At 39.2% G+C, this 16,730-nt stretch overlaps 1 protein-coding gene across 1 annotated transcript in view; it reads left to right on the forward strand.

Moving 5' to 3' along the window:
- The window catches only part of LOC114046873 (pappalysin-1-like), a 280,259-nt gene that overhangs the window by 203,600 nt on the left and 59,929 nt on the right, over positions 1–16,730 (forward strand). The window contains exon 14 of the mRNA XM_027867456.1: positions 10,931–11,099. Coding sequence (XP_027723257.1) covers positions 10,931–11,099 — 169 coding nt within the window. The remainder of the gene's footprint in view (positions 1–10,930; positions 11,100–16,730) is intronic.

Raw genomic sequence — 16,730 nt, forward strand, 5'->3', positions numbered from 1 at the left:
TTCTTCTTCTTCTTCTTCTTCTTCTTCTTCTTCTTCTTCTTCTTCTTTTCTTCTTCTTCTTCTTCTTCTTCTTCTTCTTCTTCTTCTTCTTCTTCTTCTTCCTTCTTCTTCTTTCTTCTTCTTCTTCTTCTTCTTCCTCTTCCCAGGTTAATTTTTTAACATTCTTTATTATAGTTCCTAAGGTTTCTTAAATTCCAACACTCTCTGGTTGATGCTCTAGTTGATTTGTGTTCTGGAAGAACCCTATGAGCACTGGTGTTATAACAGTCTATGTTCTAAGTTCCCTGCTAATGACTGACTACAGCTATTGCCTGGAATGATAAATACAAAGTTTTGTGGGTAAAAGACAGTTGTTGTCTTCATTCCAAGATTGTGCTATGGCTAGCATAGGGCTCTCTATACAGTGGAGGCTTTATGAATATCTGTTGAATGACTTACTGAAGGAAAGAAACCAGTCCTATGAGGCATGGGTCTGAGGTTGTGAGATATATTCTCTCTCAGTGACTGATTGCCTTATGAGAATGCTTGGCCTCATTCTTTTTGTCACCTGAGTGTAGAGGCTAAGAGGATTGTATCAAGGAGCCTACAAGTTTTTTTTTCCACTCATCTGCCACCACAGAGGACAAAAAAAAGGGCCTATGGATAATCTCCAGTGCTTTATTTATTTATTTATTTATTTATTTATTTATTTATTTATTTATTTTATTCATTGTTTCCAACATATGTTATAGAAAGTATGTTGCAATCATGTAGGAAGACTTAAAAGACCTCCTTAAATAATGGTTGCTATAATGTTTTGCTTCCAGTAAGCTTTTTTTTTTGTTAATACAGAAATATCTATATTTTATGAAGGAATAGAAATAGAACCTGCCATTTCACTGTTATAAGAAACTCTTGGAAGAAGAAATTCCCTCTAGCGAGGCAGGTTGGTGCCTTCTCTGCCAAATAGTCTCAGAGAGTTGCCTAGAGTAGGGCCTTAAACTTTTTCCACCCTTTTTGAGTTTTGACAACGCTTGTTGGCATTGTGTGGCATGAGGGCATGAGCAGTGCAAAATGTGCATGCTTTGTATTCAGAACCAAGGCTGTAGTGAAGTTGCATGATGCAATGCGGGCAAGCACTGCCAGAAACACCTCCAATTAATTAGGTGTTTGATTTTGAATTAATTTTCAGTCGTTGCACATTCAGAATCCTTTTACTGTTGCCAAATTTTTCATTTCCTCATATGGGGTCAATACCCACGGTTTAAGAAGCACTGGCCAGAGCATTGAGAAGTACAGCTACTTGCCCAGGGTCACAACCAGTATGTTTCAGAATTGTGACTTGAACTCAAGTCTTCTTGTCTTCTGAGGCCATCTCTATAGCCACTATGCCATGCTACCTCTAATAAATTCTAATATATAGAGAAATTTTCAAAAAAAGGGGAAAAAGTTAATGAGACATTACATGTCCATAGCACCTTTCTTTTAAGATATTTCCAAACTTTGTAGTGATCTTTAACCAACCAGTCAATGTATCAATCAACAAATATATGTATACATATATATTAATGTATATGTATATATGTATACATATATTAATATTTGTTGATTTCTATGTATATGTATATATGTATTTATGTACGTGTATATATATATATGTATATATGTGGGGGGACATACAGCCTTAGATAAAGAGTTGGCCTTGGTTTGAGTTAAGAAAAACTGGGTTCAAGACCTGATGAGGTCCCTTCCAGTTCTAATATTCTATGTACTAAGGTCCTTTTCAACTTTTAACAATCTATGGTTCAAAAGAGTTAAGTGACTCTCCCCACCTACAAGAAAGAAAAAAAAGGAAAAAAAATTTATACTCATTTGCATTTGGGCATTAGAAGGTATCATGATGATGTGAAAACTTTCAAATCTATGTTGTTTAGGCTACCATCCCTGAGATACTAGTACCTCTCCCTCGATCAAACTTGAAAACAAAATGCCTTGCTTAGTTGCACTATCTCACTGGGACATTGACTTCTATATAAACAGCATCCTTGAGCATCATAGTGGTCTGCAGTTGTTCATGGGGCATACAAACACTATTTGCCAGAACAGATAGGATTTGGGCTGGGGAGAGTCAGGGAAGACACTGGAAAGGCTAAAGAACGTCTCTGTGAATGACACAGCAGCACTTGGAACAATAATGAGATGAATGCTGTAAGAGTAATGACCAATATTTTTTCCAACAAGGAGTGGATAGTTCGGAAACAAACACACAAACAAACAAAAAACAACAAAAACCATTTGGGGAGCTAGTTGCTAACATGTCTATGGGATGAGTGTGTGGATGGTGGTGTCTGAGTTTTCAGGTCTTTCTTTACTTGTAGAGGTGGTGGAGGTGGGGGGAGCAAATAAGACAGGGTGTTGGGGAGGGGGTTGGAGGAGGTAGAGGAATATCTCTATAACTAAATTAATCCAGTCAGTGTGTTCTGACCTAGATTCAAGGTCTCTGATCACTCTGTGTAATAAACTGTATAAATTCAGAGGCCCAAAGAAAGGAAGATCAAGTTTCAAATGAGAGGTCCAGTTGGGTGAGTGGCCAAATCCCAGTGCACAAATCAGATGGACAGAGAGAGAGAGAAGGAAAGGAAGAAAGAGAGGGAGAGAGAGAAAAAGAGAGAGAGAGAGACAGAGAGAGACAGAGACAGAGAGACAGAGAGACAGAGAGAGACAGAGAAACAGAGACAGGGAAAAAGAGAAACAAACCTGAAGGAAGAAGGTTTTGAGAGGCCAATAAGAAGAAGAGGAAGGCTGAGATTAGGGGCTGCCTGTATAAGTGTTGAGTGTTCATGAGTGTGTGTGCCTTATTCTTATTCTCCCCCCTTCCTTCACTCATCCAGTTTTAAGCAGGCATTGAACAATTTGTTATGAAATGTGAAGTACTGTGTGTTTAGAAAACCTTTTTTTCTTTGAATTTTTTTTTCTCATTCCTTCTTCACAAAAACATATCCAGACTCTGGAGCCTGGCTTGAACAAGGCTGTTATAATAGAGGAAACTAACCTTTGGAAACCCAGGCTTTTGAGGCTTTTGTTTCTGAAACTGTTCCACCACTGGTTTTGCTTCTTCAAGCTTGAGTCCATTTCCTGGGCTGTTTCATGAGCCTTCAAGGGACTGGGGCAGCATGCCTGCATGCTGTTCATGACAGGGACACAGGGTGACCTTGCACTGTTTATAAAACTTGGGATTTCCTTCTAACAAAGGAGGACGTTAGGCCCCTTGCCAGAATGAATAGCTTACACTCCTTCCCAAGTGTGAGGAAAGTAAAAGGCTTATTCTCTCAGGTGGGAGTGAAATAAAATGGTCCCCAGGAGACAGCAGATCATGATGGTGGACTCTATTCATGGTTTTGCTGAGTTATCATGGGTTTGTCCAACTTTGTAATTTGTAAATTTATTACCTCTGCCCATACTACACTTTTTACCTTCTTTATCTGCTTTGAAACCTTATATCTTTCCTATATGCAGAATGTAGTAGATGTTCATTTCATGGAATAATGAATGAAATCAGTAACCAAGTCTCCTCCCTCTCTGCCCCACCTCAAACTTAGTATTCTCTCTCCCATCTCTTCAAAAATCTCAAAGAGGGTTCCCCTCACATTGATCCACTTTCCATTTCCTTCTCCCTACCCCCTTTAACCCCACCATTTCTTTACTAGTCTTTCTACTCTACTTTTCATGGAATAAGAGCAAATTTATACTTCAAATGAAATATCAACAAACTATATTCATTCTTTAGGAAATGATAGTCATACCAGGTGTGATGGTGCATGCCTGTAATTCTTGCTACTGGGGAGACTGAGACCAGTGATCACTGGAGATTGGGAATTCTGAGCTGTAATGGATCTTAAAGCAGATTGGATGTCTACACTATGTTAGACACCGATATATTGAGCCCCTAGGTAAAGGGACCACAAGACTGCTTAAGGAGGGGGGAGCCAAACAAGGTCCAAAAAACAGAACAGGTCAAAAGTTTTCATTCCAAGTATAGTGAGATCCAATCCATGAGTGGCCATTGGACTTCCATCCTGGAATAACTAAGAAGACTCACTGCACCCCCTCCAAACAACTACCAAATGAACAAATAAATAATACAACAACTTACCTTATAGCCTCTGGAGCCAGAAGAGATCCTAGAGGTAATATAGGCCAACTCTCTCATTTTACAAATTATAAATGAACCACAAAAACTGAGGCCTGGAGAAAGGAAATGCCTTGACCAAAGTCACACCCAGAGTTAGTGGCAGAGGCAGGGTCAAACCAAATCTGACTACCAGTTCAGTGCTCTTTCTGCTACACACTGATTCAGAACAAAATGATGTGTTCAAATACCTAGAGAGGCGTCATGCACTAGTGACTATATAAAAATGGGGAACTTTGAGCAGAATTTCAAGTGTCTCCCCTTTAAGATACTACATTATATGGTATCCTACCATGTGTGTCTATCAGTAAGATGATTTTTAATATTTAAAGTTTTCTAAAATCTATAGGATAGGTGCTCTACTGTGGGAAAAAAAAAGATGTTAGTCAATAGGCATCTATCATGCCCTTGCCCTCCATTAAAGTGATCAGTAAGGTACCTTTCGTATCTAACATTTCAAGAATCTTTGTTTATGAGTCTAGAAGTGAGAGTGTTGGGCATTTAACTGCATCCCTCAACTTAAAGCCAAATCAGTGGAAAATTTTAGAGAGGTCAAGGCTGAGGCCAAACACTATCACCCAGAGGTCTCTCTTGGACCCTTGATTCCATGTAAACATGATTTTGATTTTGCTTGTCGGTAATCATGATCCCCAAAGAAAATAAAAATTTAGTTTTCATTTATGGAAACAAGGCAAAGGATGAGAAGAGGAATCAGAAACTTGGAAATAAGTCTTACAAGGTGCATCAATAATTAATGGAATGGAAAGCATTACTATTTTATTATTTCAAGAAGTTTTGTTTTTTTTTCTGTGATGGTGACTATTACAATTACAGTGGAAGGGAAGTAGATTACAGTATCTAAGGTTCCTTTTTTGGCCTAAATTTATGGTCCTTTGAGTAAATTCTCAGAGTCCTATAACTATTGTTATGGAGCTATGTAACATGTGCATTGGTAGATGTAGATTAGGTGGCATTATCAATGGTCTGTCCAGCTGAAAGATTTTTGACACATAGGTAAGGTATACACACACACACACACACACACACACACACACACACACATACACCATAGCACAAAGCATATATGCAGTGTTCTGCATGCATAGAATATACACACATATATAATGGATATGAATGCACAATGCAGCCTACATACAAATCATACACATTTGCCCATAAATATCTATGTATGTATTATTCACACATAAATAATTACCAGCTCTTCTCATGTTGCAATATTCCATTATTTTTTGTTTGATCTCCTACCCATCTATTCTATGAGTGCCTGTAAGTATATGTGAGAAGTATTACAGACAACATTTTTTTCTATGTTTTAATTATTTATTATTTCATGTTTATTTTGTCCCATCATTTTCAGTTATGTCCAACTCTTTGTGATTTGATTTAGGGTTTTCTCGGGAAAGATAATGGAGTGGTTTGCCATTTTCTTCTCCAGCTTATTTTACAGATGAGAAATCAGAGGCAAACAGGGTTAAGTAACTTGCCTAGGGTCACATAGCTAGTAAGTATCTCAGGCCAAATTTGAACTCAGGAAGATGTCATTCTGACTCCAGGCCTGGCACTCTGTGCATTGTGCCACCTCGCAGCCCCATTTTTTCATAACCATTCAGTAATTATATAGAATTGTTGTAAAGTACAAATAAGATAATGCATGTGATGTTCTTTGTTAATATTGAAATTCCACATACATATAAGTGCTTTTTTATTGTTACTGGAAATATCTGAGTATTTTGAGAATCTCTGATTATATAGGTATGCATTCATCTTAGGCACTGTATTATGTGATGTGTTAGACATTGCTTCAATAATCAGAGAAATACTGCAACCCCAGTTTTCAGAGTGTGAAGTTCTTACAAATAATTTAAAAATCATTAATCACTGAATAAAGCTGTCTTAGGTCATATGAATAGTTCACCAGTTGGCTGAAAAGGTCAGGGCATTCCCTCTCACGTATTCACATTGGAGACAGTATAAGCATGAAGTAGAAACCTACAGATGCATTTGCTCAAAGGACCATACATTTAGGTCACAAAGGGACCTTAGATATTCTAATCTACCTTTCTTCCACTATAAAATAGTAAACTGAGGCCCAAGAGGTTAAGCAACCTACCCAGGGGTACAGAATATCAGGGTTGCAGTTTGAATATAGTTCACTTTTATTATTCCTGTTAATTCTATTTCATGAGCCAATTCCTAGACTCCATTAACAATGGTAAAAGCCCAACATCCTTGTCTAATACTGAGATGACTTTATCTCACTCTTATATATTTTTAGGTCATCCTCCTGTCTCTATAGAATAACCCCCTTTTTTTTTTTCCATTTTCTGGTTGAGCATTTTGTGAGAGTGTGTGTGTGTGTGTGTGTGTGTGTGTGTGTGTGTATTTTTCCCCCCTCCTGAATGATCCTGAATATTTTATAATCATACCATATGGTACTACTACTACAGCTACTACTACTACTACTACCACTACTACTACTACTACTACTACTACTACTACTACTACTACTACTACAGGGTATAATTGCAGAAAATAGCCCACCATGCAAATTCAAACAGTGATTCAGTGGCAGATCTGGAAGTTCAAACCTTGCCAGTCCCTTGAATTCTGGCCACTCTCTCTACTAACTCAACAACATCCCTTGTCATCTTTTGTTATAAATGGTTTAAATATATTTGGATTGCCAGTGGGAGAGCTGTTTCTCATAAAAATAAAGATTTTACTCAAAAACTTGGCTTAAGTTGGAATGTAAACACATTTTGAAACCCACCCCAAAAATTGATTAGTTCTTCATTGATAGTTTAACCTGGTGGAGGGAGGAGGAGGGAGGGGGAGGGAGGGGAGAGGGTCTCATGCTTTTCTCAGGAAAATTTGACAAACAAAATAATTCTATTTCCCTTTAAATCCTGTTTCTCCTCCAACTTTCCCTTCTGCCTCCCTTTCTCCCACTTATTATTAGCCATTTCCTTTTCATAGAAGTAAAATTGTACTTCTCTCTTTCTCTCCCTCTCTGTCTCTCCTTTCCCTCTCTTTCCATCTCTCTTTGTTTCTCTCTGTCTCTGTCTGTCTCTCTCTATCTCTCTCCCTTTTCTCTGTCTCTGTCTCTGTCTCTACCCCCACCAAAAAAAAAATAAATTGAACATGTACTTGGAGAGTTAATCCCTTCTCCTAGCCTGAATTGTTTTATTCCAAAGATTTTCAAAAATAACATGGTTATTTTAAGAAGTTGATAGACTTCTAAAACTGGCTATCTTTTTAATAGAAAACAGAAATAGATAATAACTCATATCTCTTTGGCACTTTAAAGTTCATGAAATGTTTCTCTCACAATGAGATAGGTAGTGTAACTATTATGATCACCAATACACAGATGAGGAAATTGAGTCTCAGAGAGGTTAAGTGATTTAACCAAGCTCAGCAAGCTTGTATTTCTCAGTTAGAACTCAAACTCAAGCCTAATGTTCTTTTCATTTCAAGTTGTCAACAAACATTTATTATGTACTTCCTGTGTGACTGGCACAGTACTAAGTTCTCAGAATACTTGTACTAGTAGAAAGAAAGACAATCTCTGCCCTCAAAGAGCTTATATGTTAATAAAGACAACATAGAAAAGGGAGGTGAAAGGGGTGGGAGGAGGGATAAAGATTCCAGGTATTGAGGAGGAAGTCTCTGGAGAGTCTGGAGTGCAATTTGGAAATGAGTGAAGAGACTCTTGACTAGAGAGTGAGACTGATGACTTTGGACAGCTCTGTCTCATTTAAATCAAATTCTGGACAAGTCAAGACATCACCACCATGATGTCATTGGTCCTCTTCCCAACAAAAGGACAAACAACAACAGCCAGTCAGAGGGAGAGACTGAAGATGCAGAAGGTGCTTCTAATTTGTGAATTCCAGGACTAGAGTGAAATTCCAGGGTGAAGAGGTTTCTGGGGAACTACAGAGATATTCCAAGAGAGTCAGTAGTACAGCAGTGCCTAAAGGTTGAAAGCATATGTTCTCACTATCATGGATTGTAAATAATAGAAAGCCAGAGTTGGAAAAGCCTTTAGTGTTCATACCATCTAACCCTCTGGTAAGTATAGAAATTCCCTCTTTTTTATTCATGAATCAGTAGGATTGAGGAGACATGCACTGAAAAGGCATGGATATCTCCTAGGGATTCAGAGTCAAAAGGGACCTTAGAGGTCATCTACCTACTTTAACAGATAAGGAAACTGAAACTCATGTTATTTCATAGAGGTTTCACGTATAACTACATATACACATATGTAGATGTGTATATTTGCATGTATGCATATGTATGTATATATACACAGGTTATCTCCCATTGATAGAATGGAAGCTCTTTGAGGTCAGGGACTGGTATGGCTTTGTCTTTGTATCTATACTCCAGTACCTAGCACAGTGCCTAGAACATAGTATTATGCACTTAAGAGATACCTGTTGCTGGATTTCAAACTTACTTGGCTAAGGCCACACAGGTAGTAAATAAAAGAATCTGAATTTGAACTCAGACAGGGGGTTAGCTTCACTCAGCCATTTTTTCCAACAAAGTTGCAACCCTCACTTGGGCCACTGACTAGCCCTCACTATATGGAGAAGGCAATTAGCATGGGAGATGGGATAGATTTGGGAATGTGGCCAGCTCTGAGGGCAGTCTCTTGATTAGCCTTTTGGTAACACCAGAGCCCAGAGAGGGAATGTAACTTTCCCAGGGGTTTCCAGAATACGTTGAGTAGGCTGGAGAATTGAACCCAGGTGTTCTAGCCAACTGCATACTGAGAAGCACTGCACAGTAGGGAATTAATTCAGGGGAGCAGGCTGAAAAGCAGTAGCTTGCACAGCAGATCTATTTACATTGAAAACATTTGGTTATTATTATTTTTTTCCTGTCTTACTTGCTTACAAAATGTTAACGGTTGCATTGTTTGGTTTCACTACCTCTCATTGACTATAGAATTACAACCTCTTAGAGGTCTTTGCATGGTGTAATTCAGAGGATTCAAGGAATTGTGGAAATGGTCTCAAGGCTTTTTACTGGGACTTCAAAGGACCAAGTCAGTAAAAATCAGAAAATTTCAGTGGAAATCAAAACAATTCAATATCTATTACTTAATATGTGTTGCCTTCCATTTCAAGGTTGCATGGCTTCAGATCTCACTATAATAACCATTTGATATACTAAATTAAACTCTTGTCATTTCAAGGATTTGTTTTGTGTTTTTTGGTTATTTGCTTTTTTTGTTTTGTTTTGTTTTGTTTTTGTGGGTTTTTTTTTTTGCTTGCTTAATGCCAGGTTTTTAGGACACTGAATTGAGTGGTCAGGAGTTATAACTCTTCCACCAACTCAATGTGTACTTTGGACAAGTTGCTTTCTCTCTAGTCTTCAGAAAAATCATAGGATCATAAGGATTAGAAGTGGAAGAGGCCATACACATCAATTAATCCAACCTTCTCATTTTTCAAATGAGAAAACTGAAGCTGAAAGAGGGAATATAACTTTCTCATGGTCAGGTAGGTAGAAGACTTGGGATTTAAACCTCAAATAACTCCAAGTACAATGTTCTTTTCATTATGCCTCCAAGAGATCTTTAAATCCCTTTTCAGATTGAATATTCTGTATCCTGTTCAAATCTGACCTCAGACACTTCCTAGCTGTGTGACTCTGGGCAAGTCACTTAACCCTGTTTACCTCAGTTTCCTCATCTGTAGAATGAGCTGGAGAAGGACATGGCAAACAACTCCAGTGTCTTTGCCAAGAAAACCCCCCAAAAATGGAGTCAAGGAGAGTTGGACACAACTGAAAAACAACTAAGTAACAAAACAAATGGTTTGAGTTCTCTTCCAGCTCTAACCTTCTAAATTTAGTTTAGCCCAACTAAATAGCTGTTAAATATCTAAAGCAAGATTTGAAGGCAGTTCTTGACTCCCAGTCCAAATCTCCACTCACTGCCCCATGCTGCCTCACAACTTCATGTGTCCTAATCCTGAATGGTGTTGTTGGACATTCCTCTGGTTGCATCTAAATGTTAGATAGCTACAATTGTAGAGGCTGCTCTAACAATCTAGGATGTTATCATTCTTTGAAAAATAGGTCTTTGGTATGCTCCAAAGTAGTTGTCTGAAAAGGATCGATCTTCCACTTGGAGGTATTTCTCTGAACAAAGAATATTCAAGTATAGACCATAGAATGATAGGTTAAAGAACTCAGAAGGTTAAATCTGGAAGAGAACTCAAACCATTTGTGTATCATGATCTTGTTTTAACCACAGTAAGATTCTGTCTCTGAGCACGGCACTGAGGAATGGTTTGTGGGAAAGCACAGTTATTCTGTATGCTAGTAAGCAAAAAAGCTTAGAAATGTACCTCGAACATTCCTTACTTCCTCTTAAGAGTTTGCTACAGATCAATCACCCTTGAATTTATTTACACCCTTCTTGAATCTATTTACATTCACTGCCTGTATAACCTCTGGGGCTAATGAGTTCCTTATGTTTATTACATACTGTATGAAGTGGTATTTCCTTTTATTTTCCCTAAAATGACTTCCTTTAAGTATCAAGAGGACATCCTAGTTCTAGGGTTCCCAGATTTGGATCCATGTTTATGTTCCCCATGCCCTTCAATCTGTTTTTTACTTTGATCATGTCCTTCCTCAGCCTTCAATTTTTCAGTGGCTTGCGACTAGTTGTCTAGTTGTAGAAGTGCACTAATGGCCCATTTCTTGTTTCCTTGACAGCTGTGTCCACTTCTCCTGTGAAGCCACTGACTGCCAAGAGCTAAACATTGACAATGCATCTCTGAACTGCTCCAGCAGTGAACGGTACAATGGAGCCCAGTGTACCGTCAGTTGCAAGATGGGTTACATTTTGCAAATTCACCGAGATGACGACCTCATCAAGAGTCAGGTTTGTTGAGTAGCGCCTTTCAGCAATCCATGGTGTAGGAAAACCAATGGTCTGAGGCAAGTCTTGAGGTGAGAGGAGAGAAGAAGAATCAATCAATCAACATTCTTAATGCACCAGGCGCATAAAACCAGGCGCTTTGCTAAGAGTTGGAATCTCCCTATTCCTTCCCCAACCCAGCTGTGACCATGCTTTTTGAAGTGATTTCAGACAGGTGGCGTGATTCATATGCCATTGCTGATTCCACACAAAATCCAAGTGGATTCCAGAGGTGTGGCAGTGCTTTCTTTTTCTTTTCTTTTTTTTTCTTTTTTTGCTTCTATTATGATCACATAAATTAACTTGGTTCATAATATCATAGAATCATTAATCTAGAACTGAGAGGGAACTTAGAGGTCCTATAGATCAACTTACTCATTATCCACATGAGACAGTTGAAGTCTAGAGAGGTTAAATGAGTTGCCTGAGGTCACAAAGCTAGTCAATAAATGAGCAGTGATTTGAACTTGGATTGTCTTACTCCAAGTTCAGGGTTTTTTTTTCCACTGTAGCATATTGATTTGTTTCAGGACAGATAGTATTGTGGGATTTAGTGGTGACAGGTACCTAGACATCATCTAGTTCAACCCCTTCATTTTACAGATGAAGAAACTGAGGTTAAAAAAATGAGGCAAGTCACCAAGGTCACCCAGGTAGTAAGGGGTGGAGCCAGAATTCTAAGCCAGGCCCTAGGACTTTCCAATCCAATACTCATTCCACTACCAGATGCTCTTCTCTGTACAATGTTACATTCCTGTAAATCAGGAAAAGGAAGAGGAGGCATGTTACAAATTGGAGCTTAGTGGGGATTTGTGTATATTTATACTTCCCACCCTCCTGCTTTATCCAGTCCCACCTAGCTGTGTGCCAAAACCTGGGATAACAAAGCATTGTATTAGAAGATTTGTTCCTCTTTTGGTTCTGTATGATATTCCAGTGTCATCAATTCAATATACGGTAGAGTGAGAACAGATTGAACTACGTATTTCCAAACAGACTGCCATGTATTCACACTTATACTGCATTTTTCATGAGACCTCTTGGGCAGGATGGAAGGGAAACACATAAAAGTTTTCAACAAAATTGAAGGACAACTTCAGGGCTTTGCTACCTTGATGGTATCTGCATTGAGATGGTAGCTTCAGCTCAGTACGGTGCAAGAAAACATAGGCTAACAACTATGAATTAATAGGCCAAGAAATACCTGTAATGGCTTCATTTTTTTCCCACTCAAAACATATAAACTTGCTTTCCCTCAAAATAAGTTTTGTTTTAGTTTTTTTTTTGTTTTTGTTTTTGTTTTTTAGGGGGTGAGACTTGGGGGGAGAGATATTTCAACACCCTCAGAATAATTTTCAAGAGGAAAAGTCTTTGTAAGGCCTGGCTTCATGTGTGAATTGGATTGAGATTAGAGGGCTCAAGTTTCTTCTCACCATGGTGCCATTAAAGATCCCAAAGGCAAGGTAGTGTAGCAACTCCCTACACATGGTTTGGGCACTGAGGCAGATCACTTGGTTCTGATTTCTGCCTTTATTAGGAAAATTGTTGCATAACCATGACCCAATCTCTGCCTTCATAGGAGTTGCTTCCATTGTAAAACAGGCAGAGTATAGTCCCTAACCCTTTGGTCTATTTCAAAGAAAGGTTTTGGAGGGAAGTGAATATAGAGAGAGGTAGCATACGGATGATGTCAGCATGAGGTGCCATTGCTTTTAGAAACCTGACCACTTCTCCCTCAGTGTTATTCAATGTCTGAAAGAGCTCTTTGCAGGAAACATAGGTGGGGTGGTCTGTTGTTTAAAGTCAAGTTCAAATCCTTTGCAACTCAGTCTATGATTCTTCTTTTCCTTTACACTGAAGGTGGGACTCAGATTTGGGGTATTACCTGCAACCCAGTGTTGGCATTTGTTAGCTCCATCTCATTTCTTTCTCTTTTCCTAGCCTTTCAATTCCAATTTATCTTCTAGTTGAAGATGTTTGGAAATAGAGTGGAACAACATAGGTTGGTAATCAGTACCAACTGGGGACCTGATGATGCCTGTGTTTGTATAAGGTCTCTGCATGGAACTGGAAATATGTTCCTCATCACCAAATGAAAGAAGCCTTAGGGGAATTGGGGAATGAAGGCAGCCTGACAGAGGCAGCCTCTGCTTTGGCAGAGGAGAGGAATCACAAAAGACCATCTCCCAGAGCACGCAAGTTAAGATGCCAGGCCAAAGAGTCTTTCTTTACAAGTCTGGGGTGGCCTATTCTGTCTGACTCAATGTGAAGAAAGAAGCAAGTCAAAGGATTGGTTGAGAGAACTGGGGATGTGTAAGCCTGGAGAAGTAAGGAGTCAGAGGTCAAAGAATAGGATCAAAGAATTCAGAACTGAAAGGAGCCTTAAAGATACCTCAGGCCAAAGATTTTCTAATCATTTTTGTTTCACTAACCCCTTTGGCAATCTGATGATGCCTAAGGGCCCCATTTTTTTAAATGCATAAAATAAAATGCTTAGGATCACAAAGGAAATCAATTATGTTGAAATACAGTTTTCAAAATTAAAAAAAAAAATCAGAGTCCAGGTTAAGTACTCTTAATTAAACCAAACCCCTTATTTTACAGCTGAGAAACTGGAGCAGAGATATGAAGTGACCTGGAAGTAAGGTGACAAGCACAGATAGTTAAGTGGCAGATCTGGGCTTCCAGTTTAACTGTTGTAACTCCAAGTTCAGCACTCAGAGTAGCACCACCATTCCTCTTATTTTCCTGTGGAGTTCCAGAGACCAGAACTAGGACCAAAAGGTAGAGGTTGCAGACAAGTTACTAGGTCAACATAAGGAAGCACTTTCTCATAATCAGAGCTAACAATGTTCCAAGGTAATGAAGAGACACTGTCACTAGATGTATTTTAAAAAAGGCTACATGACTGCCTTACAGTAATATCATAGTCAGGATGTTGGATTGTGGGCAATGAAGGATCTGTCGGGAAGCTTCTAATGCTTAAGATTTTATGCGTCTGAAATCATGGTATAGGGCTTTAGAAAGATGAGCTTTAGAGTCAGGAAGACCTGGCTTCTTATCTCACCCATGACACATACTGGGCAAGTCATTAAATATCTCAGTGCCCTTGGGCAATTTCTTTAAGACTCAAGACTACATTGGTAAAGGGAATACCTCTCTGGGAGCTCCCTACACACCAAGGAAATCACAGATCCAGCTAAAAACAAACGAACAGCTAAATAAAGAAGAAATAAATAGAGCTTGGCTCCATTTCAGAAACAGAGCAGGACCTTGTTTGGAAATTAAGGACCTGCCATTGGGAAAGAAGAGATATTCCATTGCTAGTCTTGTATCCCTGTACTGTTCTATACAGTTTATGCTCAACACTTCCCCTGCCATCTGTCTCTGTCTTCCCCTACTCTCCCTTTTCCTATTTCTCCTTCTCTCCTCCCCTCCCCTCCCCTCCTCTCCTCTCCTCTCTTCTCTACTTCTTTTTCCATCTCTCTCCCCTTTCTCCTCTTTCCCCCTTTTCGTAGTTGACGTCTCTAACCGCATATTATCTTTCATCTTTCTACCCTTCCAGGATCCCCAGGAACCCTGTGCCCCATATTACCCTAGTGTTTAATGGTCTCTTCTCAGCTCTCCCTCCTCTTTCTTTCCCTTGCTTCCCATGGGCCTGTGAGATGTTATGGTTCCCTATCCCTGATGCTGCTCCAACAGAGAGGTGTTATTTAAAACCCAGCAGTGCCTTTGCCTTGTGCAAAGGCATCATCAATCATGCCAGAAAAAGAAAACAGCAGCTCATGTGGGCTCAATTAGGAGCACAGTAGTGGGCAGTGGTAGGAGAGGACCTAGAAGGTAGCATGCAGCTGTGCATTTTTAAGGGAAGAAGCTTCACACATGAAGCATCTCCAGAAGAAAGCATAGTTCTCAAGCCATGGGAAGGAGGTGTAACTTCAGTCACGCCTCCTCTACCAGAATGCTGCCCCACCCTCCCCAAACTGAGTGTTATTGTTTTGGTTAAGATTTAGTTATTTTAATCAACACTGGGTTATGTGGTGGGAAGATGGAGATGGAAGAGAGTGTGGTTCTTGCCTCTTTTTTCCTTCCTTTCTCCTTTCCTCTCTTCCTTCCTCTCCTTTGTCTTTCCTTCCTGTTTTTCTCTTCTTTTTTCTTTCTTTTTTTTCTTTTCTTTTCCTCTTTTCTTTTCTTCTTTCCTGTTTTCTTCTCAATTATTTCTTTTTATGTCTTTCTTCTCTTTCTCCCCCCTCTCTTTTTTTGGCTCTCTGTCTCTGTCTCTCCCTCTCTTTAATTTTCCTTTTACACCTTTCCCTATGCAAAACCCATTTGGGGAAGGAACAAAGGAGAGCCACACCAGCTGGTGGTGACATTCATGGTCCTCCCCTCATCCACACCCCTCAAACGACAGCTAATAAAAAGAAAACAACAGCTAAGGCTGATGCCATCACACTTCAGGCTGTGTGGTCTCATCAGATCTTACCCGAGGTCAGTGGTGAGAGCAGGGACCTCCAAGAGAAAACATTAGGCCCTGAACCAGTTTATCACTCTAGAGATGGTACTGTTCCCTTTCAGTCATCCATGAAATGTGACCTCTTTATAAAGCAGAGGAGGTAATGTGGCTGGAGGCCTAGGCCTTCATTTTGGTATGTCCGCTGAGGCTAGCCAGCTGGTAGTTGTTGCAGGCCTCCTTTCCAGTGGGAATTAAATCCAGTGGCTGCCTTGCCACCAGGTCCCATGGCTACTGGAGTTTTGCCCAATGTCTGAGGTTGTCCCTTGAACAGCTACATCTCTGCCAAGGGCAAAGCCATGATCCATCTGTATATGCTAGAACTAGTAAAACACTTTGAAGGCCTCTGGAAATGAGAGCAGTGTGAATTTGAAGTACTGTTATTGTAATGTTACCTTTCTTGAGTTTTGGAAACTGGTCTTTCTTTTCTGAAAACTCACAGACTCTTAAATATATGGGTATTGGTCTGACCTCCTTACCGCTGTAGAAGAAATATCTCAGAAAAAGCCAGGAGTTATCAAGAATATGTAGTGGCTTGATGAGCCTCTGTAAGAAAGGATAGAAAGCCTTAAAGTCACACAAAGAGGAAGTCATTGAAACATTGTTCTTCTCAGTGAAAAGTCCTATTACCTCCTCTCCAGGGTTGGACCAAAGGGTGTTGGATGGCATGCTAAAGAGTAGGCAGGAATCATTTAGAAATTATGTTTAAAAAAAAAAAGATCCTAATAAAATAGTTGTTGTTTTAACATAAAGGTATAGATAACAACAAAAAAGAGGAGATAGGGTTGAGGATCAATTCAAATCCATTTGTTTCAATTATTTCATCAGCAACTTGGATGAAAGCATAAGTAGTATGCTCATGAAATTTGCAGATGACTCAGTGCTGAGAGAGACAGACAGTTTGTTAAATGACTAAATCAGAAGGGTTACTATGAGGCAAGCACTTTGTAACCTTTAAAATGCTATATAGGTATGACTTATTGTTAGTTTATCCAAATATGTCTTGAAAAACCAGAATGATAGAACAAGTTTAATAAGATAAAACAATTTAAATTCCAATATGTCTGTATTTTTTTTTTAATCAT

The sequence above is a fragment of the Vombatus ursinus genome, unplaced genomic scaffold (genome assembly GCF_900497805.2).
Source record: "Vombatus ursinus unplaced genomic scaffold, bare-nosed wombat genome assembly UNPS02014786.1, whole genome shotgun sequence".
NCBI lineage: Eukaryota > Metazoa > Chordata > Mammalia > Diprotodontia > Vombatidae > Vombatus > Vombatus ursinus.